The 26,418-nt window shown below is 57.8% G+C and overlaps 1 protein-coding gene across 1 annotated transcript in view; it reads right to left on the reverse strand.

Moving 5' to 3' along the window:
• The window catches only part of UMODL1 (uromodulin like 1), a 49,746-nt gene extending 23,328 nt beyond the window's left edge, over positions 1 to 26,418 (reverse strand). The window contains exons 1-10 of the mRNA XM_006916766.1: positions 26,343 to 26,418; positions 22,648 to 22,890; positions 17,733 to 17,907; positions 16,761 to 16,869; positions 14,517 to 14,703; positions 13,467 to 13,607; positions 13,232 to 13,234; positions 4,788 to 5,045; positions 2,318 to 2,430; positions 662 to 881 (exon numbers count right to left, since the gene is read on the reverse strand). Of these exons, the coding sequence (XP_006916828.1) occupies positions 662 to 881; positions 2,318 to 2,430; positions 4,788 to 5,045; positions 13,232 to 13,234; positions 13,467 to 13,607; positions 14,517 to 14,703; positions 16,761 to 16,869; positions 17,733 to 17,907; positions 22,648 to 22,890; positions 26,343 to 26,418 (1,525 nt within the window). The remainder of the gene's footprint in view (positions 1 to 661; positions 882 to 2,317; positions 2,431 to 4,787; positions 5,046 to 13,231; positions 13,235 to 13,466; positions 13,608 to 14,516; positions 14,704 to 16,760; positions 16,870 to 17,732; positions 17,908 to 22,647; positions 22,891 to 26,342) is intronic.

Here is a 26,418-nt window from a genome sequence, read left to right on the forward strand (position 1 = left end):
TCTTTTTTTTTTTGCCTGAGGTGACCTTGTTCCCCCGTTGCGATGGCAGAACTTCCCTCGCCCGTCACACGCTCTGCCTGTCGCTCTCTCTGTCTGTCGCCATCCCTGACTCTGTCTCTCTCTCACCCCCGCTCTCCCCTCATCTCTCCCCCTGTCTCTCTGTGTCTCTGTGTCTGTCTCTCTCTCTCTCTCTCTCTGCCTCTTGGTCTCCTCTCCACCCTCGTCCTCGATCTGTGACTTCCTGCCTCAAGGCCACACCGAGTGAAATTTCATTATGCTCGGGTAGACCCAGGCGTCAGTGTGTGGCCTCACGGCCTGGTGGCACTGGGGCCCCGACACCAACACAGTAGGCACCTGTCCCCTTCTCCTCGTGGACCCTCCAGTTCGGTTCCACCTTGAGCTCTGGGCTTGCGGCCGCCAAGAAGCACCCCGAGGGGAGAAGCTCCCCAGCTCTGTGCGCTGCTCCTCCCACCCGAGCCGCAGGAGCGGGAGGCGGGCGGGCTCGCCGTCTCAGGGTTCCCGTGGGCAAGCACAGAATGAGGTTCTAATTTCATGCACATTCTCTATCTCATGGAAATAAGTCAACGTTGACCGGAAATCTGTAGCCTGGCACGTCGGAGGACACCGTGGTGCACGCGCGGGGTGTGGGGGGTGACCCTACCTTGCACTAATGTGCCCTGCTGGTCGATCTGGAACTCTCTGCTGGCCCACAGCAGTGGGAGCATGGGGGCCAGCGTGGAGACGCCCACCGGGAACTCGGGGTCCTGCACCGTCACCTTGAGCTTCACGACCAGGCCTCCAGCCTGGAGAGACACGATCTGGAGCCTCAGCTTCCCTCGCCTGTACAGGTCGGACACGGCCGGCGGAAGGGAACCTTGAACCTGGCCAAGGAGAGGCAACAGCCACAGGTTAGGGCGGATTTCCCATCGCCATCTTCAAAGCCGTTAAGTGGGGGGCCCCGGGCGTGGCTGACAGATGGTGCCCAAAATCCACGTGTCTGCTTTGTGACCAAGAGGAGGTGCCAGCAGCCAGCCTCTTGGGGCAAGCAGAGACATCCACTCTGGGTGCCCTGAAAACCGGTGTTAAAGTAACTCACGTGTCTGGGCGAAACAGAGGGACTGTTGGATTGACTGATGGGTTGATTGACCGGGGTAGGGGGGCGTTGCTGAGCAACAATGTCATGGCTAGTTGGTGCTGTCCCCCACTTACAGGGCTGTACCCCTCAGGAAACACACAGCCAGAGCCAGAGGCTCAAGGTCACCCCTACCGAAGCAAGAGAGAGACCAGGCGTGCCCCACCTGCCTGCCACACCACTCCTGCACGCGTGCGTGAAAACCACCAGAAAGGAGAGAGAATTCTCCCAGAAAGTTCTACACCGATTTCTTCTGCAGGCGAATGCTGAGACACAGCCGTCCGTCAGGCGCTCGAATTTCTACATGTTTTGCCAGTAGAAGCGCTGGCGGCCCTTTTTTTCTAGGATATCATTCCAAGAGGTTTGTATGAGGAGCAGCCTTGGAGGAGAGAGGTCATGATCCCCTCCAGGCACAGGGCAGAAATGTTCGCCGTCTGCCATAATAAGGTGATCGATCTCTCTTTCTGGATGGAGCAAGGCTTAGGCAAGGCTGTGTGCAGCCCATTACAAAGGTTCAGGTTTCCTAACCTTGGGGTTCCTCCACCAGCATGCGGATCCCACTGTGTGTGCCTCACCCACCGGCACCCCTCTGAATCACCCCCGTGGGACCTGGGGGCCAGAAGGGGAACTGGCACCAACATGATTCTCAAGATGCCTGCTGTGCTGTCAGCTATAAAGTTCTTGTATCTCTGGCCCAGGCGTCTTCCGCCCTCATCCACGCATCAGAAACAGGCTAACTTATTAGTTTGCAAGAAGGGTAAAACCTTAGAGCAAGTCACTATTTTCTGCAGCTCATCATGTTTGCCACCGATATGGTTCTCCCAGGCTGCGTGCTAATGTCTCCCTTTGGCCACAGAGAGGAATGGATGCCGTGGTCACCGGTGAGCGCTTCCTCGCCGAAGCTGCTCCAAAGCGGAAAGACCGATCCCCAGGCCCCCCTGGTAGGAAGATGACAGCAAATCCAGCTATGCCATCACGTGGGGTCACCCATTTGGATCAGAGAAGGTTTGGCCCCGAGTCTGAAGTCCCCAGTAAAGGGGAAAAGCATCGAGCGATAACTGTGGGCTGTGGGCTCGGCCGTGTGGCCGTGGGGATGTGTCCCAGAGCCACCACCACAGAGCCAGCGCTCAGGGGACCGGCCGGCTCGTGTGCGAGGGGAGCCCAGGGTGGGGCGCTGAGCTTTACCTCGTGGAGCAGCCGTTCGGAGAAGCGCTGGTGCTCGAGGCTGCCGGGGCTCAGCAGCGTCTCGGCCACGCTGTGGTTCAGGATCGTCACGGTGACTTCGAACACCCGGGCATCTGACACGGACAACCAGGCAAATCAGCGGAAACCCGGTGACCTAGTATCAATCACGTGCTTTCCTGCCCGTGTTTCTCAGAAACGCCCTCCCCCCACCCCCCCAAAAAATTCTATCTTTTTGAGGAGAAATATTTTAAAAAAGAGATCAGGGCATGAGTGTTAGGTTGGGACAGACAAACGGAAGGAAACCAGAATAAGGACTCCTTGCCTTGACGCCGGGTGACAGACACTCCCGACCTAAACAGACGCGTCTACTGCCCAGGCAGGGACATCGAGGAACGAGGTACAGATGTCGCACACACAGTCCCCACCAGTGGGAACTGGGATTCAGCCGGCGCGTGTGGGTATGAAGCCCCCACCCCAGCGGACTCTCACGCAGGGCGGCCGCTGCCGTCTTCGCCAGGCCACGCCCCCTTGGGGGACCAGCTTGTCCCTGTTGGCCCTGGACGTCCAGGTTTTCAGGCCAGAAGTCCCGCTTCTCAAAACCCACCCTGTCCCAGGCCAACTGGTGGGGCTGGTCCCCCCTCAGGGTCCCGTTCTTTGGACGAAAGCGAAACTGGAAACGACTCCAGCGGGGACACAGGAAGACACGTTCTGTTCCTCATCACCGAGAACAAAGCCGCCGTCCCCAGCAGACGGACCTGCAACTCTGCGTTGCTCCAGTGGCCACTCGCAGCTTCTCCCACCCGCCGGCTCCCCACCAGCAGCAAGCTTCGGCCAGGGAGGCAGTTTATCACGCTGCACGTACCACGTGAGGCCACAGACGTGTCACCAACATTCCACGTCGTACATTTCTAGATCAGGGACCTCCCCCACCGCACCCCCGAGCTTTCTCCCATCTTAGCAAGAGAAACAAGTGTCATTTGTGGCCCATGATGCTCGGGCCTGGATGTCAGCCCCCATCCTATGCTCCTGCTGGAGCCTCCTGGACAATCAGCACCCACCAGCACCCAGGTGGGTCACCTGAGGCCCGGGTACGGGACTCCCAATGCGCAGGCTCCTCGTAACGAGGTCAGATTAGTTAGAGCCTTTAAAGCAAATCTAGCTCCCTACAAAAAGGAACTTTTACACTGCGGAGAAGGAGGCTTATCTGTCCTGCATTAGAGTGTAGGTATTTTTCGGGGTGGCGGGGGGCAGGGCGCGAGCTCCTACTTCACGTCCAGACAGAGACAGGCTTGCCCTGCAGACCTGGCTCCATAAAGTGTCACGTCAGAGACGAGTGGGTGGGGCGGGGCTTGTTCAGAGGTCGATGGCGAGCGGGTAACAGGAACTCAGGCCCATCCTCACTCCTGGGACGGCCCTCCCGGTCCCAGCGTCCTCACACGGAGAGAGTGCTCCGTCCGCGGACCCCCGGAGCACCTCGAAAGTGAAATGAGCAGGTGAGGTGAGGTGGCCCCTGCGCAGAGGCCGGAGGCTCACGCAAAGCCAAGGGCTCGCAGGTGGCGCTGGGGCCCTGGGGGCCCATCTGTGTGCTCTGACGATTTAACACAGGTTGGCCTCAGGTCGGCTCCTGAAGGATCCAGGGCCATGCCGCTGAAGGCCTGCTCGTCCCGAGCCTGGTTCATTCGCTGCCACTGCCACCGTCACGTGTTCGCCTCTGAGCACGAGACAGACCCCGTAGCGTCTTTCTGCACAGACCCCACCACGCACTTCCACGTCCGGCTGCCAGAGGCCAGACGAGCAGAGAACTCCCGCCACTGTGCCGAGCCTGACCGAGGCCGCACCACCGCCCAGGCACCCCCGAGCCAGGTGAGAGGAGATGGGACCATGGGGCAGGGCCAGAGCTGGCCACCCGCCAGAGCCTCGTGAGCCACGCCCGCTGCCTCTGGATGCTGGGATTCCCAGTTCATTCCCGTGTCACGTCTGGGGGAAAGGGTTTCACGGCACCGACAGGGTGGGCACGGATTCGCTCCCAGGTATCTCGCGGGGGGGACAAGGCGCGCTTTGTGCAGCCTGCATGACACTCGGGTCCTTTGCTTGGGGAAGTTAGACACATCCGCCCTGTAGAATTCGGTGCACGCAAACCGCCACCAGCTTCTGCTGCGTTACGCTTACTGCTTCACCCTGACTGCTTTATAAGACCTTTAAAGGACAGAAAGATGGGGCCCTCAGCACCTCAGGTGTCACTCAGCCCCAGCAGGACGAGGTGGGGGGAGTCAGGGGAGCATGTGACGGCCACGGCCGCCATGGCACTTCTCAAGGACACGGAGTGCCCACGGCCGTGAGGACAGGTGGGGCTGGGTTCAGGCCCTTTCCTGGTTATAGGAACCTCAGTGATTTTAATCACCGGGGCCAATGGGACCGGGATAGGAAGACGAACTCACGGGTAACACGTGGCGTTGGACAAGCGCCTTACCGGTTTTGACGGTCAGCCGGGCGGTGACGTTGGTCCCGCATGCCTGGTAGCTGGTCCTCACCCCATACAGCACCCCGGCCTCCAGCCCAGCCACGTCCAGGGTCGTCCCCTGGGTCCAGGCACTCCTGAGCAGCTCCTCGCCCCTGTAAACCTGCACGTGGAAGGTGCGCTTCCGGGTGGAGTTGAAGCTCCAGGACACTTGAAAGCTGCTGCTGGTGACACTCAGGGCCATGTAATCTTCGACGATGAGAGGGTCACCTATGACACAGAACGGGGACGATGTGAAGAACATCGGAAAGAGGCACAAAGCAAATCAGCGAGTGAGACTGCGCGAACTAAAACGCTTCTCCACGGAAAGCCATCGACGCGACGAACGGGCAGCCTGTGATCGTGAGATGCCACTTGCACGTCGCTCATCTGATCAGAGGTTAGTATCCGAAAGATTCGTGGAACTCGTACAACTCAAGAGCGAAACCCAAACAATCCAGTCACAAAACGAGCAAAAAATCGGAATTGACATTTTCTCAAAAAAAGACACACGGATGCGTGAAAAGATGCTCAACGTCACCAGGCGTCGGGGAAATGCAAACCCAAACCCCAAAGAGACGGCACCTCACGCCTGTCAGAATGGCCGTCATCAAGAAGACAAAAGATGACAAGTGCCGGTCAGGACGTGGAGAAAAGGGAGCCTCGTGCGCTGTTTGTAGGGGTGTGAGGGGTGCAGCCACTCCGGGAAACGCTACGCGGGTTCCTCGAAGAGTTAAAAATAGAACTACCATAGGACCCAGCAATCCCGCTTCTGAGCATTTACGCACTACCTTGAAGAGCTTTCTGGACTCCGATGTTCATTGCAGCATTATTTACAACACCAAGACCTGGAAGCAACCAACATTGTTTTTGCAGCTGTGGCCATTATGGTGTGTCGTGGGCTGAACTGTGTCTCCCAAAATTCCTATGTTGATGTCCTCACTCACGGTACATCAGAATGGGACTGTATTTGGAGAGAGGGTCTTTAAAGAGGTGATTAAGTTAAAGTGAGGCCATTAGGGCGGGCCCTACTCTATCTAACTGTTCTTTTAAGAAGGGAAGCCAGATTCAGGAGTCAGGCTAAATCTTCTTATGTTTTCATAGTGAAATGTATTTTTTTAGGAGCGATACTCTAATATAACACTCTAGTATATAATATTCTAATATAATGATTGTTGTATAATAATTAATATATATTTTAATGCCCAAATAGAATTAAACTTGTTTTTTGGAAGAAAAATTCTGGCTTGTAGCAAGCACCTGCATAATATGACTTATATAAAAAGTAAGAAGTATGGGGCATGTGGAGGCCAGATGCTGCTTGTTTGGAGTTTTTGAACCTTTGTGAGATTTTAGGAAAGTCCACAGCCTGATCCAAGACAGGCCATTTGCATGGAAAAGCCACTTGAAGTGGCTTGGGTGATCTTTCATGTTGGGAGGGGTGGGGTCTCAGGGAATCACCTTCAATCTAGGCACAAAAAGTTTTACATCAGAGTTTGAGTTTTATAAAATACAGGCCATGAAGAGATTTGTTTAACTCTCTTGCAAAACCACAGTAAAAGGGGCCTCTGGGACAACATCAAGCATACAAAGATTTGCATCATAGGGGTACCAGAAGGAGAAGAGAAAGCAAGGAATTGAGAAGCTATTTGAAGAAATAATGATGGAAAATTTCCCTAACCCGGTGAAGGGAATAACATACAAGCCCGGGAAACTCAGAGAGTCCCAAACAAGATGAACCCAAAGAGGTCCACACCAAGACACATCATAACTACAATACCAAAGGCGAGAGACAAAGGAAATCTTAAAAGCAGCAAGAGAAAAGCAGTTAGTTGCCAATAAGGGAGCTCCCATAAGACTGTCAGCTGATTTCTCAACAGAAACTTTGTAGGCCAGAAGGGATCGGCATGAAATATTCAAAGGGATTAAAGCAAGGACCTACGATCAAGATTACGCACCAAAGCTATCATTTAGAATTGAAGGACAAATAAACAGCTTCCCAGAAAATAAAAAGCTGAAGGAGTTTATCACCACCAAGCCAGTATTACAGAAAATGTTGGAGGGGCTTCTTTAAGAGGAAAGGAAAAAAAAAAAAGATCAAAAATATGAATAATAAAATGGCAATAACTACATATCTATCAACAATTATTTTAACTCTAAATGGATTAAATGCTCCAGCAAAAAGACATGGCTGAATGGATAAGAAAATAAAACTCTTACGTATGCTGCCCACAAAAGACTCACTGCGGATCAAAAGACACACAGACTGAAAGTCAAGGGACGGAAAAAGACGTTTCATAAAAATGGAAACAAACGAACAAACAAACAAACAAGCTGGGATAGTAATACTTACGTCAGACAAAATAAACTTTAAAACAAAGGCTATTCCAAGAGACAAAGAAGGCCCCAGGAATCCCACTTCTGGGTATTCATCCCCAAAAACCCAAATACTACTTTGAAGGGACATTTGCATTCATAGGTTCACTGCAGCATTATTTACAGTAGCCAAGATATGGAGACATCCTGGGTGTCCATCAACGGATGAATGGATAAAGAAGAGGTGGTACATATATACAATGGAAAATTACTCAGCCATAAAAAAGAAGGAAATCTTGCCATCTGCAACAACATGGGTGGACCTAGAGGGCACTGTGCGGAGTGGAGTCAGCCAGACAGAGCAAGACAGATGATTTCACTTACATGTGGAATGAAAGAACGAAATAAACAAACATAACGGAAACAAACTCATAGATACAGAGAATATTTTGGTGGTCGCCAGATGACAGGGGGGTTGGAGGTGGGTTAAAAAGGGGAAGGGATTAGGAAGTAAAAATGGGTAGTTACAAAACAGTCACGGGGATGTAAAGTACAAATACTGTCATAACTATGTATAATGTCAGATGGATACTAAGTAGACTTATCAGCAAGATCACTTCGCAAGTTATATAAATGTATAATCGCTGTGTCATACACCCGAAACTAATATATGTATGCCAACTGTAATTGAAATTAAAAAATTTTAAACCATAAAAAACAAATAATTTTTCTAAAAGTTTATCTTTCCAGACAAATGTATGTGTTTCCTTTCAGTAAAAAAATAAAAACCAGTATAATTCAACTCATTTCCCTTTTTGCCCTGGCTGCCAAGCAGCTCAGAATCAAGTTTGGTGCCCCATCCTAGTCCTAAGACTCAGCCCTGCTGTGTCCTCCTCCACCTGAGCACTGAGCCACCTTTTATAAATGGGGGTGTCCTGGGTATGTGTGCTTCCCCACTGTGAACTCCTGCTGGTCCTCCTCAAAGCAGGCAGATATAAACTACCGGAAGCTCATGAGAGAAGCTAGCCCAGCCCTCCCCGCCCCATGCCACGCTTGGACAGGATTGGGGACCCATCTAAACTCTCGATGTCCCATGAGAGTTGCCCTAGGATGAGGAGTTAGAGTGTATTCGAAGAAGACACATCTGTCCTTTTCAGATTTCTACCTTCTGGAACTGTGAGAGAATTCTGTTTCCATTGTTTATTCTCTTTGAAAAAAATTAAGTTGACCTTTTTTTTTTTTTTTTTTACATTTTGACCCTTTTTCGTTGTTTCAAACCACGAGGTTTGTGGCGCTTTGTGACAGCCGCCACAGAAGGTGAATCCACCTCCCAGGCTTCTTCCACTAGTGTCCGAGGCAGCAGCTGTCTGGACAGCACGAAGCTTGGAAAGTTCTTCGTGCTGCTGCGAAGCTGGCCAGCGTCTGGCACACTGAGGCCAATCCTGCTTCTGTAGGACAGAGCTCGCGATGTTGACCCGGAGGTGGTCCTTCTGCCCCTTACCCTCGAACTGGACCTTAGTCCTTCATTAGCCAGGATGCTAATGAGGGACTAAGGAAGGAGCTGATGAAAAGCTCGCATGGCCCTGCAGTTTTCAATGCCCCCATTAAACGTGGTCCTGGAAAGTAGCGCCTGATTCTTGACTGTGCATTCTGAGGATGCTATCGCTCTGTGGCCCTCCCCATCCTATGGTCGGGAGCTTGACCTTCATCTCGGTGAAGCACACGCGTTCCCCGGGTCCATGGGTCCAGCCCTGTTTCTTCCGGGCGGCCCTGCCCCGTCTCTGGTGAAACAGGAAGGGAGCTGGTAGGGGCACTGCCTGTCCCAGGATCTCCCGTGTCAGCTCTTGTCCTCGTTTCCCTTGGGCCTGTCACCCTGACACCTGACCCTTGTAAAGGTAGAAACGCTGAGGGTTCGAGCCAAAAGTCTGAGCATTCGCTGGGGATGAGTCTTGGCTTGGGTGACCTTCCTACCTGCCAGGCTGCCTCTCCAGTGGCCAGTCCTGCACTGGCCAAGCACGAGTCCAGGAGATGTTTCTATACGGAGCCGAGTAGCCATTAGGCTCCAGCTGGGAGGGGGACGGTGTCTGAAGGAGCTGGGATGACCCCCGAAGACAGTCCCACTCCATCCTAAAAACAGCTTGTGTTCCCGGAACAGTACGCGCCAACCATGCAATATTTCTTACGGTTTCTGTTTTGTGCAAGAATCCAGCTGCCCCGTGTGTCATTAATTGGGTGACTAATTTCACAAGAAAAGCATGTGAAATTTGAGCTGTATTTTCCACGAGTTCGTACCTCTAAACCATTCCAGCAGATTGCTCATTTATATTAGCTTCTAAATTTAAAACATATGCTGCTTCCCTTAGCAATATGCGACTGGAATTCACTCTAAGTTTCTTCGCTGACAACGCCGGATTTGCCTTTTCCGCCCTCTGAGGAGTGAAACTGGGTCATTGACCTGTCTGTGTTTACCTGTGGGCTGGACCTTTTTCCAGAAGGAACCTCGCAGCTCAGTATTGGGGCAGCGTGGTGGGGTCCGGGTGACAGCATTCTCAGCGGCAAATAGAGTGTAATATTTTTATCAGACCACGAACCAGAGCATGTTTAATAACTGTATTCCAACCTTCTCTTCTCAATGACAGGACGGGATCTCCCCCCTGCCAAGGCCGTGGCCCATGAGACCTAAGGATGGTCTGCAGTGGGTCTGTGCACAGCTCTGCGGCACAGCTGTGCATGGAGGGGTGCACGGTTCTCATCAGACCCTCACAGTATCGAGCTGCACCGCAGAGGAGTGTCTCGTCAAGCGGAGCTGGAAGGTCAAACTCCCAGAGTAGCCGCCACTCAAACCTCCCTTGTCATTCATTGATATCAAGTATGTTTGGAGTGACTGCTGTTTGCCAAGCACGGGAACTGATGGGCAGTGACCAAGAGACCTGTCCCGTGGAGCTCTGTCCTGGGGAGGTAGAACGTTCTGGTGGATGAAGACCCACCCCGGACCCTCCGGGTCCTCAAGTGGTGCTGGGAACCAGCCCCTCCCCCAGCCCTCAGCCCCCTTCTCGACTGCCGTCCGCAGAGGGGAGGACACGGCCACTGGGTGACACGGCGCTGTGCCGGAGGGCGGCCCCTGGGAGTACACCACAGGGCAGCTCCTCACGGATAAAAGGAGGCGACACCGGAATGTGCTTACGACAGAGCCGGTGGCTAGGCGGCCGAGCAAAGGGAGGGTCCTCGCCCTTCGGCCCCTTTGAAGAGGAAAGGACACGCGAGTTAAATTAGGTCGTTCGAACGTGATTGTGACACCGTTCTCTAAAACCACCTCGCGATGTTACTGATCACTCTAGTTTTTATAGCAGGATGTTGGCAGCAGCCTAAATGCACCCCCCCCAACACACGCACCCCGAGGGAAACAGCCATGAGCATCGCTCTGTTGCCAGGCAACATCGTTACACCCAACCATCGAAAATCGGAGCTCTGAAGACCAGGCTGCCTCGTGGAAACCTTTGTGACACAGCGGTGACTGAAGAAAGCAGAACACGAAACCGCACGAGAGCAGGATTTCAATACAGTAAAACGAGCAAATGGACAGCGACAAAAACCTGGACGCGAACAGGGAAAAACGAGAGAGTTTGCTGGGGCTCGAGACCCGGGGAGACTCCCCTGCCACCGTCAGAATGCGGTCGAAGCGACGTATCAGATTCCGGAATGACAAGAGCGAGACGAGTGGCCAAAGCGAGTAGGTGGCACGTTCCAGGCTGAACGCCCTGAGAGGCGGCGAGGCCAGGAGGCCCCGTCCCGCGGGCCCCTCCCCACCCAGCCCCTGCCCAGAGGGTGCGCCCAGCTGTCCTGGGGAGGCCTGGTGTCCGCCTGGCCACCTGCTCCCAGGGCCCTGCCGGACTGTGCCCCCCGCTTCCTGCCTTGCCCCTTAGAGTGGGGTCCGCTGCTCCGTATGACAGGAACCCCACCTAACGGGGTTGTGCGGTTTTGATAAGTCTCAGTATCGCCAGTGTTTCCGGCATCTACTATTCCGTGCACTTGGGAACATTCTGAGAGGGGACACAATGATGGCTTCGCCGGGTACTGAGGGGTCCAGGCACCATTATTAAGGGAGGGGTCTGCCCCAAAGATGACTGCGGTTCACCGGAGACCCAGAGGAGGGGATGGGGTGCTAGGGAGCCCCGATGCTGGCAGATCCCCGTCCAGGGGAAGTGGCCGAGCCGAGGGAGTCACAGGAGGAAACGGGGGGCGAGGGGAGCCGCAGACACAAAATAGAAGAACTTAAGAGGTGGCATCAGCGATCGTTGGACCTGATATAACTTGCAATCGAAACAGACTATTAAAAATTGTGATAACAATGAGACAAATAGAAATTCCAACAGACTGAATGCTGGATGATGTTAAAAAATATTGCCTTGTTTTTCTAAGGGATGATATGATATGGCACTGTAGATTTTTTAAAAAATGTCTCCTATCTCTTAGAGATACACTCTGAAGCAGTGACAGATGAAGTCAAATGAGGAAGGGGGTCTCAGACCATGGGGTGGGGGGCAGGGAGAGTAAATGGCGATGGAGATGAAGCAAGATGTATTTATATTCGTCTACAACTTTTAAGAGTAAAAAGTTTAAAATCCCCACGGCCTGACCACGTCTGGGCCCCGCCGGCTTCCGTCCCAGGGCTCCGGCTCCGGCCTCCTGGACCCTGGACCCCACCAAGCACACGCCACCCCGGGGCCCTGACCTGACCCTTCGTGTGAGTTTCCTGAGGCTGCTGTAACGCATCGCCCCAGACCTAGTGCCTTAGGACAAGAGAATTTCCTCTCACGGTCCTGGAGGCCAGAAGGCCAAAGTCCAGGTGTCCCCAGGACTGATCTTTCTGGAGGCTCCAGGCGAGAATCCACCCCCTGCCTCTTCCAGCCTCTAAAGGCACCTGCGCTCCGGCCGGGGGTGCCGCGTCTTCTCCCCTCGCCGTTTCCCTCGTCACAGCCCCTCTGACTCTGACCCTCTGCCTCCCTCCTATCCCTCGTGACCACGCTGAGCCCACTCAGATTGTCCGGGATCCCCTCACCGTCTCAAGATCCTCCGCCTGATCCCATCTGCAAAGTTCCTTCTGCCGTGTAAGGTGACAGTCACAGGTCCCCGGACATTGTCGGGGACCATTCCTCAGCTCGCCAGGCTCCTCCCGCTCTCTCATCGGCCCGCCCCTCCGCCAGCCTCATTGCTCAGTTCCCGGTGCCACGCGGGTCTCTGCCCGAAGGTCACGCCGTCATCACACGCGGGCCGTCCCAGCTCTCTGTCTCCTACGCCATCTTTCTTTATAGCCAAACCATCGCCCCGGGGTCTGTTTGTCCTCATTCGATCATCGTCTCTCTCTGAAGTGCGAGTTTTTAGGGAGCAGGGCTTGGACACTGAACAACCCCAGTGAGAACAGTACCTGGCGCGTAGTAGGCACTCATTAAAATGCGTCCCATAAGCAAATGAATGAATGAATGAATGAATGGATGGATGAATGCTAACCTGACCCTCAGCGCCCATCCATGCATCTCCCCCTCACTGTCCCAGCTGCCAGCTGAGCACCTGCAGCCTCGCCCACCTGCACACCTGCAGGCTGTGGGCACCGAGACCCCCTGACCACACGCCGGCTGCCAGAGCAGCTTCGGGTGACCGGCACACCCATTTGGGGAAGGCCTGTGGGAGGGGGAGAGGTCCAAGGGCTTGACCGGGTCCTGGAGCTATGAGAATCCGCCGAGGTCCCTTCCCTCAGCACGCGGCCTGCTTGGGCATCACCCATCTTCCAAAACCACCCTCCCGGGAGCGCCCCGACTCCAGCTTAGTAAACCTCCAGCAGGGGCCGCCCCTCCCTGACCCCAGAGGCTCTTTCCCGCTGTTCTTCCCGCCTCACTCCGTCTTTTGCAAGCCCCCCCTCCTTTACTGACTTCTGAATATTGGGGTTCCTCAGCCACAGGCCCCAATCCCCGTTCCCACGCCCATAGTTGAAATGCCACGCGGATGCTGACGACACCAGCAGGTGAGCAGGCGTCCTGCTGATGCGGTGCGCCCGGCCAGCCTCTGGCGTGTCCTCGGCTGTTTTTCCTGAGAGCAGAGGTGACAATCTGCCCGTACGTGTGTCTGTCACCAGCGTCCACACAATGAGTGGCGCGCAGCGAACTCTGGTGACATCCAAGGACGGATGCAAGGCTCGTTCGCGACGAGGACAGGGACGGCGGCAAGAGTGGCGGCGCTGTCCGCGAGCCAGACGGCCCGCCCTTCGCGGGGACAGAGGGCCCCTGGGCCAGGGGCCGCGTGGCTGGAAGGGCCCCCGAAGGCCAGTCCCAGGCTCCTCACCTTCGCACGTGCAGTTTGGCTTCTGGGGGGACGAGGTCAGCGACTCCGGGTGGCTGACACACTGGTACGAGCCCTCCAGGTTCAAACACAGCTCCCCTTCAGCGCAGGCATTGAGTTCCTCATGCGAGCATTCGTTCAGGTCTGTTAAAAAAAAAACAGGTGAGTGGCGAGCACCTGGTCATGCTCGCGAACCTCCAAACGCGTGTCCTCTTAGCCCCCAGTACTGAAACCGACTTGTCCGCCTACAGGTGCGTTCCAGTGGCCTCCGGCCAGAGTCCGGGCCGACAAGACAAGCTCCTCTCTGACTGGCCTCACTCAGTCGGGTCTTCGAGAAAGTCTGTGGGTTCTGAAGGAAATTAATGCGATCTCTAGAGCTTTCTCTGGGCCCCGGAGCCTGGCATCATCACATGCGACCGTCACAGTCCTAGAAGGAGCTTCCCAAGCAAGAGCAGCCACCCTCCTGGGGTGCAGCAAACTCCTACTATAGGGAAGAATGTGCGGCTGGAGCCACCTGCTAACACCCTGTCTGTGACCCCTTCCATGTCACATGGCAGAGCCAAGCGCCTGAGACAGAGGCCATGTGGCCCACGGCCCACAGTGTGTGCTGGCTGGCTAAAAAGTTTGCTGACCCGTGACATGGACAGAAGGAGGAAGGGGGGGAGGAGGAGGAGGAAGAAAAGGGGGAGGAGGGGGAGGAGGAAGGAATAGGGGAGGAGGGACAAGGAGGGGGAGGAAGGGCAGGAAGAGGAGAGCCAGGTTGTGAGCGAGCCTGGTCAACAGGAGGGCTGGGAGGAGTGGGCATTGTCGGAAGATGGCAATCCCGAGGAGGAAGTGGAGGAGCCGGTGGAGGAGGGGGAGGAGGGGGAGGAAGAGGAGGGGGAGGACCTGCACGGAAGGAGAAACCTGGGCCTGGCGGGTGCGCCAGGGACATGGAGTTTAAACTTAGTTTGGGCCGCAGTGAGCTAGAATGGGTCAGCCACGCCTCGCCTGCTGGTTATTTCTGCTCCTGCCCCCTACCCCCACCACAGGAGAGGGCGGAGGAAGCAGCACCTTGCACCTGCAGGCTGACCACTTCATAGATGCGCTTCACGACGCCATCCAGCATCGCAGAGACGTTGGCCACAGGCACCGGCCGCGGCAGGCCCAGCAGCAGCTGGGATACTGTGGTCGAGGTGTCCCCACAGGCCGAGTGCAGGTGGTAGACAGTGGCTTCCATCGGCCGCAGGGCACCCGTGACCTGTGAGGTCAGAGTCAGAGCATCACCCAGTGACACTTCCCCATCAGACAGACAAGGAGACCGAGGCCCGGAGAAGTTACAGTCTAATGTGTGCACTCACGCACACACGCGCACACATGCACACACACACACGCATGCATGCACACGCACATGGCACACACATGCACACATGTGCGCACACGCACACACGTGTATGTGCACACGCTCACACACATGTGTGCGCACGCACACGCATACGCACATGCACGCGTGCACACACAGTGCGCATGTGCAATGCACACATCACATGCACGCAGCACACATGCATGCACACATGCACACACGTGCACGCACACGCACACACACACACACACCCTTCTGCTCTGCAGGCGTGAACCTCCACAATAGTTTTGTATCATCCCAGTAACGGCCCCGCAGACGGGATTATAAATGCCTCTGCAACGCCCATCGTCGTGGTGTGAATTGTGTCTGGCCCCAAATCCCTGTGTGGCAGTCCTACCCGCCAGGACCTCACAAAGGGGCCTCGCAGGTGCGGTCGGGCAGGGCGAGGCGGGGAGGCCGGGCCTGTGCCCCGTCTCGCTGGTCCCTTACACGGAGGAGCCTGTGACTGGAGACACTGAGAGGGGGTCCTGTGAGGACACGGGGACAGGCAGCCGTCTGCGGGGCGAGGAGAGGGAGAGGCCCTTCGTGTGCAGCCCCGGGCGGGGACAGCCCTGCCCACATGTCCGTCTCAGGCTTCTGGCCTCCAGAACTGTGGGAGCACAAAGGTCTGCTGCATAAGCCCCCAGGCTGTGGTGCTCTGCCACAGCCACCCCCAGAAAAACACTGGGGAACCCCCTGCCCCGTCGGTCCCCACCCTCGCAGCTCATGACAGAACTGGATCAGGACCAAGAGAGAACTGGCCGACTGGACCCTACACGGGGAGTGACACACACCTGGGTGAGGGAGCTCGCCATGCTGCAGCGAGGGGCCCGGGGCCAGGCCCCTCCTGCCGCAGCTCACGGTTTGACGGGGGTGACAACACCCACACTCGTGAAGAGACACCGAGTGACACGCAACAATATTTAAAACACCGACAACTACAACTCGGGAGCTACATGTGTCAGCACCGTTTCCAGCTCTTTCCATGGACGTTCAAAGTGCACGGCCACCGTCTCAGGGAGGTCACGACTGTTTCCACGTAAAGGAGGAGGTCTCTAACACAGAGAGGCTAAGTAACCCGCCCAAGGCCGCACAGCTGCCCAGTGGCAGTGCTGGGACTGGAACCCAGGCAGTCTGGCGCCTGACCACGCTCCCACTGGCCAACAGGGCCATCTTCCCCTGCCCCTAGCGAACTCGGAGGAGACAGAATCACTCTAGCTGAGGCAGTTAAGGAGGCCACCGGGGAGCGGAGTGGTTGACTTTCACCACCTGTAACAAGGGGCCAGCTGTTAGGGCCGCCCCAGCTGGCTGGTCTGAACGCTCAGGAGGGACCCCCGTCACCCCGGGCCGTGACGGGATCTGAAGCTCAGGTGCAGGGAGTGTGGGCGGGGCCACAGCAGAGGCGCCTGGCCCCCGGGGTCGTGTGGCCATGCTCGCAGACACTTCTGGTCGTCAGAGCTGGGCACGTTTCTGGCTTCTTGGGCAGAGACAAGCTACGGAACTCCCGTGACGACAGGCAGCCCCCACGGCCAAGGCCACCGCTGGTGGTCCCCGTGCCAGCATGTTCTGGGGTCTGAGAGCGAGGTCAGCGATGCACAGCTCTGGGCCCAGGCCGTCTACACCAGGCACCCTTTGGCTTCAGCAACCGAGAGCGAAACGATGAGGGGGTCCCCCGCTCTGTACCGCGATGGGGCGGGGCTCACCACGTCCTGCGTGGCCAACTCCAGCTGCACACTGCATTCGCGCCATTTACTACCCAGGAGCCACCCCTCTTTGAAGCTTTGTTTTCATTAAGAATTCACATGTGGTCCAGCCAGACCTGGGGTCACTCAGAGCAGCCCCCCATGACCTCCAGTTCCCCCAGGCCCCGCCCGTGCCAGCCCGGCCCGCCCGCAGGCTTGTCCCCTCTCACCTACCATGGAATGTAGGAGCCGCATGTGATGCAGGAGACTGGGGTCCACCTGCCGGAGTTCCCTGAAGTCCATTTTCACCAGGCTGGTCACATTGTACCAGGAACGCGCTGGGCTCCTCCCTGGAACCGCAGGGGGCACAGGCTGAAGAGATACAGCCAGAGCAGGGCAGGGCCAGCGGGGCCAGGCAGGAAGGGGTCAGGCGGCCTGGACGGCAGGGCGGGAGCTGGCCTCTGGAAGGCGTGGGCACTGCCCCGCCTCCCGCCCTCACCTCTCGTACATTATCATCTGTGTGATCCTAGACACGCTATGTAATGCGTTACTGTGGACAATGCGTGCTAGATAATACTGTGTGTCATATAGATTTATACAACATGTACGTTGTGATGTATATAGTAAAATAGCATATTAATATACGCTAATGTGATATAACATACTTCACATTATTTATACTATACTAACACTAGAATATATTGCAATATATATTGCATGTGATGGATTTTTTCCTTACTCTGAACCTTGACCAACACGTCCTCCTGGGGGCAGCCACGGCCAAGGGCAGATCTTTCCAGACCAGACAGGCTGCCCTGAGGGCTGGGCCACAGACCTGCCAAGCAGGAGCAGCGAGCGGGACTTGGGGTACGGTCCCGCTTCAGGAGCAGCCAGCTGCGTGCCTTCCCACTATGAAACAGGTCAGCTTCCGCCAAGCTCCAGGGCCTCCCCAGTGGACCAGGGAAATTGCGGTTGCTCTGCCAGGAGTACCTTCCCCGTCAGGGCACCTGCGTGCACCCTCTCCCCGAGACGTCAGTGGCCGGCTTTCGATGGAGACGTCCATGCTTGGGAGCGGGAGGCGCCCTGCACCAGGCTGTGGGCGCCCCTCCTCCACCGTGCTCCGGACAGTCAGCCCTCACCTTCACCAGATCGGGGCCAGGCCCCCAGCCCACGGGGCTGCCTAGCTGGACACCTCCTTCGCTGCACATCTCAGTCCTACCTTGGGGTGCGGGAACCATGCAGCGGTGGCCCCCCGACCAGGGGCAGCATTTCTGAAGTCCAGGGCAGTCGGCGTCCAGGGTGCAGGGCGAGGTGGGTGCCTCTGGCCCCACCGTGGGGCAGACCCCGGGTCTCGATGCAAACTCTGAGGACCGATTCAGGGCTGGGGTGGGGCGGGGGGGATAAGTAGCGGTTAATGACATTAGCAGTGAAAGCCTGCCGGGCTGCTCGGGCTCCACACCGGGGTGCCTCCTGGCGCGGATTCTGCCTGCGGCACCCCGGGGTGCACAGTGTGGCCCACTCAAGGGCCGTGGTCAGGCCTGGGCAGTGTCATTTGATGCCTAAAGTCCTGGAGAAATTGCCACACAAGGGCCAGCTTCGAGGATATGAAATATGGGCTTGGGGAGCAATCCGGGGAGCCACCGAGATGGCAGTGCCAGCATCCCTGGGGGGCCGCCAGCCATGCATCCGGAGGTCTTTGCTTGCTCTCCCATCATAAAAACCAACAGCCTCAGGGCCCAGAAGACGCTAGACTAAATGCGAGGTGGCTTCTGGGACAGAAAAATGACATTAGGAGGGAAAAAGTGAATCCAAGGAACGTGTGTGGCTGAACCAACAGCAGCGTACTGACCGTGGTCCCTCAGTGGGACGCGTGTACCCGGGGTCCACTGGCGCTGACACCGGGGGACACTGGCTGAGGGGCATGCGGGAATCTCTACCATCTTTGCAACTTGTCTGTACGTCTACAACTGTTCTAAACGAAAAGTTTTATCCAAACGAAAAGAAAGCACAGGCCACCCAGAATACCCGGCTTCCAAAAAGGGTCGCCAATCCCAACGACGTGTTTTCGAGTTCAAGTTCGAATGGGCGCAAAGAGGAGCACTGCTGGGACTCCCCTCCTCCCACGGGGCCGGGCTCACTGAGACCCCGGGGAACCGACAACCGTCCCGACCTAGTAGAAAGTCAGAAATCTGCTTCTCCTCCGCTGGCGCATCACGAGCAGTGACACAGGACTGCCCAGCGCCTGGCGGCCCGCGTCAGCCACGGCCCGAGGAGGCCGCCCGCCGGGCATTTCCGTCCGAGGTCTCCGGGGCTCGGGGAGCTGACCCTTCCGAAATACCGTTCCGCTCCCCGCCTCCTTCCCAGGCACCCTCCTTCCCCAGAGAGGCCCTGGTCCTCAGCCCAGGGGAGACGGGGAGCTTGAGGGAGCCTCCGGGTGCAGTGGGGTCCCCCTGCCATGATGACGGGCCAGCGGTGGAGATGGGCTGAGCGGACACCAGGGTGTCACAGCAGCAGGCGAGCGTCGGCTACGACAGTCTCACCCCCAGCTTGTGCATAGCCGCGTTGTTTGTAACAGTGAGAACTTGGAAGCAGCTAGCTGGCCGATGGCCGATGGCCGATGGCCGATGGCAGGTCGCTTCACGCTGACATCCGCATGAGGCGATGCCGCGTGGCCATGAAATCACGCTGCAGAGCAGTGTTTATTGACAGAAAAGATGTTCCGGGTAAATCGCCAAACGGTGGAAGCGTGCTACACACAAGCCTCGGACGAGGTGACCACGCTTTTGTGGAACATCCGCCCGAAGGAGCAGAGAAGGGAGAGCTAACGCGGGCCACGTGTGGGCGGCAGGCTCGCGGGCGACGGCCCTCCATTCTCTCCTGCGCTTCCAGACTCCCGCGTGCCTCGTGTATTCGCGTATGTAATTATAGTCAAAAGATACTTTTAAAGACAATAAGGAATGAGGAACGTGAAAATCCAAATGCTGGATGTTTAGAAATTGAAAGCCACTTAGACTGAAAGCCATGTCACGTGTTCTCATAACTCGCTTCCCTTTTTAGACCGTCGCTGGCCGAGTGGGAAAGGGAAGGGGGGGAGTTCGAGGTTTCGCTGCTGCCTGGAGGAGAGGCCTCTGAGCTGAGAGCGCGGGGTCGCCAAGACCCAGGTCACCCCACGTCTGGGGGACCCAAGAACGAAGAGCGCCTTCTGCATCCTGTCCCGTGCCAACTCCTTGGCCGCTCCCTGCGGCTGCCCCGCCCCCTGCCCCCCCACCACCGCTTTGGCCTCTGCCTCAGGCCATGCGGAGCAAACGGTGGGTTTGGGGGATCACGTACAGCAACGTCTCAGTCGAGGTTCCAAAGGGCCAGCCTGTCACCAGCCTGTCACTCTGCAAGGGAGCTTCGATCAAACATCACACCCTGATCTGAGCCCGTGTGGGCCGGGCTGCCAGCCTGGTGCTCTGAGTGCGGCGTGGGCGAGAGGCTCAGCGTGGCCGGCGAGAGCTCGGTGGCCCCCACAAGGCGATGCCACAGCACAGGCGGTGCCCGATGCCCGCCCCCCACCCCCGGAGTAGGAGTCCCGCCTGCTCCGTGTCTCGAATCTTCCTCAGTGCTGTGGTCCCCCCATCCAGCCAAGGCACCTGCCCCGAACGCCACAGACAGAACCTGGCACGGGTGGCAAGAGTCAGGCCCAAGTCTCTGTGATCTTGGTCAAGTCACCTGCCACCCCCAGCCTATGTCCTCGTCTGCAGAGCGGGGGAGCCTCCTGTCCGGGACTGACTGCGGCCCTCCCTCGCTGGCCTGTCCTACAGGACACGCTCCAGCAGGGCCCTGGTCCCCCCGTTCTTTCCTCTGGGCTCCCGCGCCCCCCTCTCCAGACTCAATGCTACAGTAGCGCTTCCGAGCCCCAGGGGAGACCGTGGGCGCCCGGCCCCAGCTGTGAGGGGCCGGGTCCTTCTGGGAGAGCTCTCCCTCCCCCCGCAGTGTCCCAGAGCAGCCTCGCCCCCGGGACTCACTAGAATGTTCTCGTCCCCTCCCTCCCCGTTGAGTTCCTAATTAAGGTGCTAATTAGGACTGTGAATATGGGCCGATGTCCCGTGAGAGCCACTTCTTAGAGACGGTGGAGTGGCAGGCGGTGGGGAGGGGACAGCGGCCACCCCTGCCTTCTCTTGGTGGGAATTTACTTGTTTAGCTGGCAGGGCAACGGCCACTACAGAAAGGTGACCCTTCAGCATGGGAGGAGCTGGCGTGGCTCAGCGTCTCCTGGGTCCTATCCTCCATCCCCCTGGACATGTGACCTCTCTCACCGACAAGAGTCAGCATGTGGGAAGCCTACTGCCTTCAAGGTGAAGGTCAGGGCAGGATGGCACCCACCTTCTCCCCCTGGATTCTGATGCTCCAAACCGAAGAGCCATGGGCCCCGAGGCCTCCACAAAAAAAGGGCACCCCCCACTGCTCAGGAGAACAGGTGCTCCCAGGCCAGAGGCAGCAGCTCGGCTGGCCCCGCTCTGTACCTGTGGCCCTTGGAGACAGGGAAACTGGAGAGGCAGCTGGTGTCAGCACAGGAAGGGACTCCTTAGGCCCAGCACCTGGATGGGACCTCCCAGGGACAGCCCTTCCCTGCAAGCACCCCTTGAAGGAACCAACGGGGACGCGCAGCTGGCCCCAAGCCGCAGGCCCGGAGGCTGGCTGGCCCTGCCTGGGTTTCGGTGGCAGTGTTAGTGACAATGGTGCCACGTTAACGCTCAGCCCTGAGCCGTCGGGACGTCCTCGAACAGGGCCAATGGAGAGTGGCAGGCATCCCTGTCCTGTGTGACGTTCTTGTCTGTTCTCAGATTTCTGCAAGGCTTGTATATTCATTTTTGTAATTATAGTAAAAAGATACACTTAAGTAAACCGACATATCAATTATCATTGCGTTCCAAATGCCGGATTTAAAAAAAACTGAAAGTCGTTTAGACTGAAAGGAACATCACGTGCCCTTGCAATATTCTTCCCGTTTTAGATCATCGGTTACTGAGCTGTTTGAGGAAGGCACGCTCAGATGACTCAGCGTGCCAAGCGCACCAGGCCTTCTCAGGGTGGGCGGGACCGAGACCGCCCCCCGCAGCCCCAGGGGGGCCAGCACCCCCGCTGCGCGCCATCCGTGCCAGCCATCCGCCTGGACGCCTCGAGCCGGTGCTTCCTGCACTCCTGAGGGGACAGCCCTCCAAGCTGGGGGTGGCCCGGTGACATTCCCTGGAGCCACGCCCTTCCCACTTCCCCTCCACGACGGGGTGTGGACGGGGGACTTTCTGACTGCTCAGAAGCTCACTTTGGACCTGACATTGGCTCAGAGGTAACAGGCGCCACGACTCACGTGCATCGCACATGCACTCCTCCCCGGGAAGGGGTCCCCGGAAAGCTCCCGGCATGTCGAGGAGCTGAGCCCTGACCCCACACGGCGTGGCCTGTCCAGCCTGTCCCACTGTCCCACACAGCTAACGGTCACCCCGTTAGTCGCCGTACTGTGGAAGTAGGAGGACTTGGGGACCTCCAGGCAGTTAGGGGGGACTGGGGGTCCCCTTCCATCTCTTTCACATACTGCAGTTCAGATTGGGGTTCCGAATAAAGCAAGCATCCACCACGGCTTTTAACAAGAGAAGGTGGCAGCCAACACAGAAGAGATCGCGATGCTGGTTCTCAAACTCGGCTCCGTGTCAGAATCACATGGGGAGCTTTACAACACCCCGGCGCCCAGGCGACACCCCACAGTGCTCATCACACGCTGAGGGCGGCGCCCAGCCTCAGCATCGTTGAAGCTGCCCAGTGGCCTGCCACGTCAGCCAGGCCTGAGAGCCAGCGCTCTGGGACAAAGGCTGTCAAACCGGGGCCCTCGGCCGGCAGCCTCCGCATACCTGGCTAGCTGGGCCTGAAACCCGGGCGGGGCCGTGACCTGTGCTTGGACAGGCCCCCGGACGACCCGATGCCCGCTCACGGCCGAGCACCGGCGCTGCGGCCGCGCCGGCAAGTCCAGGGCGAAAGGCCCCCACAACGGTGTCTGTCGGGAGGCTCATCAGGTCCCCCCCACCCCGCCCCGTGAGGAGGAGGTGGGCCCTCCCCCCACCCCCTGGCACCCCGCACTCACGCAGGACGCAGTACAGGCCCAGCTGCTCGTAGCCCTCACAGCAGTCGGTCACGTTCCTGGACGCGGGGACGTCCACTGCCAGGTACCGGGTCCTGTAAACGGTCTTGGGGCACCGCCTCCAGGGGATCCACCCGCCGCAGGGGGCGTAGGTCGCTTGGGACAGCTGGACGGCCTCCACCTTCTGGACATTCTGGGTCACGCTGTAGTTGCACAGCTGGTAGCCCAGCAAGGACAGGCCTTTCTCTACGAGGGGGGGACCGGGGACAGCCGAGGTTAGGACCGAATCGACACGGGGTTCCCTACAAGTCCCCTCTCCCAAGAGAACAGGTGCCACGGGACCCCCAAGCAGCACAGCCCCTCGGAGGCGGGCCAGGCCCGCTGAGAAGTCAGCAGACACTGCAGGGGCAAAGCGTGAATGGAGACCCGCCCGCTAGGAACCCTTCTCTGCGGAGGGTGGCGACGCCGCCTGCCTGAGCCCAGCTGCCGTGGCTCAGGGCGCGGACGGCAGACATGGCGGAGTCAGACGTCGGGGCTCGGTCCCCGAGTTCCGCTCCACACCCCGATTCTGCAGCGGGAGAATCTCATGCATGTCTATCGCTCTCCACGAGCTGCAGGTGTGTCACAGGTGAAATGCGTCCTGACAACACCAGCAGTGACTGTACACGGAAGGCCTATCATGCCCGGCACGGCCGGCAACGGCGCCCTTGATGGAAGATGAATAAATCTCAGGCACATCCGAGGGTCCCTAGATGGTCAAGTTCAGTCCGTCCGGTGCTGTCACCACCGGGAGAGCGGGCACAGTGCCCGCTGCAGGACAGCCGGCTGGGTTTACCGGGCCTGGATGTTGCCTGTGCATAACGCCCACATCACTCGGTTTTCTGGGCCACATGGCTGTCACCAGCCCCAGGTCTCTCTGTCACAGGCTGTGTGGTTCTGGGCGTCCCATCTGTTTAGGGAGCCTCTGTTGTCCCACAGCCCAGGAGCTGTGACGATCTGAACCGAACCTCCACCCACCCACCCGACATGCACGTGTGGCAGTTCTCACCCCCAGCACCTCCGAATGTGGCTCGTTTAGTAACAGGGGTTTTGCGGATGCAGTTAGTTAAGATGAAATTAGGCTGGGGCGGGGCGGCCCCGATCCGCCAGGACTGGCGTCCTCAGAAAGGGGAAACCTGGACACAGAAACAGGAGTGCACATGGGGAGATGGAGGCAGAGATCGGGGTGATGCGTCTACAAGCCAAGGAACGCCACTGGCTGCTGACGAGCCAGCAGGAGCTGGGGGAGAGGAGGGGGCGGATTCTCCCCCACGGCCCCAGGAGGAGCCAGCCCTGCCCACAGCCTGATCGCGGCCTCCGGCCCCCAGCACTGTGAGAGTACAAACCTCGATTGCTTGAGCCCCCAGCCTGTGGTTCTTTGTCCAGGCAGCCCCAGGGGGCTTGCACGGAGGCCATGGGTGCCCCCCACTTAGTGGCAAGCACAGGGCTCTCTGCACTCGGGGCTCTCAGTGTGGGATGGATGCAAGGTCTGAATATATCTCAGATTTTTAGATTCTCAACCTCTGAGCTCCAAGTTTTATGAGACTGTACAGCTAACAGGTAGGCACTCAATCTTACAGCGTAGACACCTCCGTGAGAAGCTGAGTTTCTAAGGAGGAACTCAGGGGTGCAGCATAAACCATCCCCACCCCAGCACCCCCACGAAGTCCCTCTTTTGGCCACACAGCAGCCCCTAATTGTCAGAAAGCAAGAGTCAGGGGGCTGAGGATCCCCAGGAGGAATCAGGCTGAGCTAGCCCTCCAGCCCGGGAGAGGCTGCTGGGAGAGGCTGCAGCTGTACTTGGGGTGAATACAATGATGGGTCACCCCAGGTGAGCCAGGTGACTGTCTCCCCATCGCCACTGCGGTATCAGGGCCTCTGGGAGTGGAAACACTGGCTGCCCGTCCCCACCAAAGGGGCGAGTGACAGTAAGCTCTGGGAAGGAATGGAAGGCCCCCTTCACGTTATGCGGGTAGCGCAGGAGAAATCAGCCTTCAGGAGCAGGGTAACGTGGCACAGAGCTAGGCCCAGAGCTTAAAGGTGACTTGGAGGAAATGACCACTGTGAACTGGTCACTGACTGAGTGATCGGCTGACGAGACAAAGCGCAGGGACCTCTTGCACTGAGAATTTGTCACGACGGATCTAGGCTTTGTTTTCCATCTTCACCCAAGACAAGATGCCGACCACTAATGAAGGTTACACTTCCCTGTCTCCAGAGAGCCACCAGGCTCCATCTGGCCGTGACAGGTCCCAGCTGATCATTTAGCACAGCCCTCTGCACACACGCACACACACACATCTCCTGCGAAACCACACTTGGGATCGACTTGTTTTGTTTTATTTTCGACATTCTCCCCAGGGGCCACCGGGCCCTTTCCAAGCCTGGCTTCTTGGCAGAGCCCGGAGGACAAAGCTTCCAGCAGTCACTGCTATTCAGCGAACCCTTCTATGAGCCACCAGCGTGGCAGTCGGGGGTCCTGGGTGCCATCTCAGGGATGGGACATCTTCACGCTCCGTGGGGAGCCCGGGCTCCGGGGCCTGGAGACCACGTTCATTCACGTCGGCCTCACAAACGCCAGCGGTGTGATTCTGAGCTCGTTCATGCTCTCAGTGCTCAGTCTTGTCACCTGTGAAATGCTGGCTGTGCCCCGAGGTCGTCAGATTAAGCAACACGACGCCTGTCAGAGGCAGTATCTGGCTCGCCAGAGCAAATGAATGTGCACCCCTGAGCACCCCGAGCTTCTGTCCAGGGTCTGCCTGTGTGCAGTCGGGGGAGGGGGTTGCGGGATCCCCTGAGGTCTCCTCCAGCTTCGCGAGGTTCCCACTGGTTCTGTGGCCGGGCTGTGTGGTGCACACATCACCCATTCCCAAAGGAAAACTCAAGAAAAAGAAATCACTTTAAACCAAACTCTTGCTGATGGGTGGAAGCACGTTAAACTGGCGCGTAGCGCAAGCGGATCGTAGGGCCGGCGTGGGCACGTTAGCGGGACGAGGCAGACTCGAAGACCAGAATAATGTAAAAGGTCTGCGACCTAAGTCTCTGCCATTTGGGGCTTCAGGAATCCAGCACGTTTTTAGCGGTGGACCACGGGCCTCGCAAAGGCTTCGGGTGGATCCCTCGCTCGACCCCTTACTCCACCGCCGGCCACTTTCGTCCTCATTTTCCATGGAGGGAACCGGGGCTGGCAGAACCCTCGGTGAGGGGCGGCTGGACGAGAGCCCGCCTCCCCGGCCGCGTCTCGCTGGTGGGAGCTGTGTGGCCGTGGCGACTGGGGCCCTCCCTGTCCCTCTCCTTGTCCGTAGGCCGAAGGCGCTCAGCACGCCAGGGTTCAGAAACCTCGATTCTGTGCCTGCTCTTGGTGTGACCCCCCGACCTTCGGCGCCCGCACCACTGGCAGAAATGCAGGGTTCCGGGCCCCAGCCAGGCCCAGCGACCCAGAACCCGCACTCGAACCCACAGACCCCCTGGTGATTTCAAGGCACACGCTCCACCTCTTTTGTGGTTATGAGAGCGTTTGGGGAGAAGGCACAGGTGTCAGCTCTCAAAGCGGAAGCCTCCTGAGCTCTCAGCAAGGCCGCTGTCCCCACGCGTGAGGCCGGTTCCCAGGGAGCCCCCCGCTCCTCCGGCATCACCCTCACCCAGCCAGGTCCCCTCACCTGTGAAGCCACTGGCCTGGCTGGGGCCCACGGCGCGGAGCAGAGCCAGCAGGGCCAGCCCGAGGGTCCCGAGCAT

The sequence above is a fragment of the Pteropus alecto genome, unplaced genomic scaffold (genome assembly GCF_000325575.1).
Source record: "Pteropus alecto unplaced genomic scaffold, ASM32557v1 scaffold97, whole genome shotgun sequence".
Taxonomy (NCBI): Eukaryota; Metazoa; Chordata; class Mammalia; order Chiroptera; family Pteropodidae; genus Pteropus; species Pteropus alecto.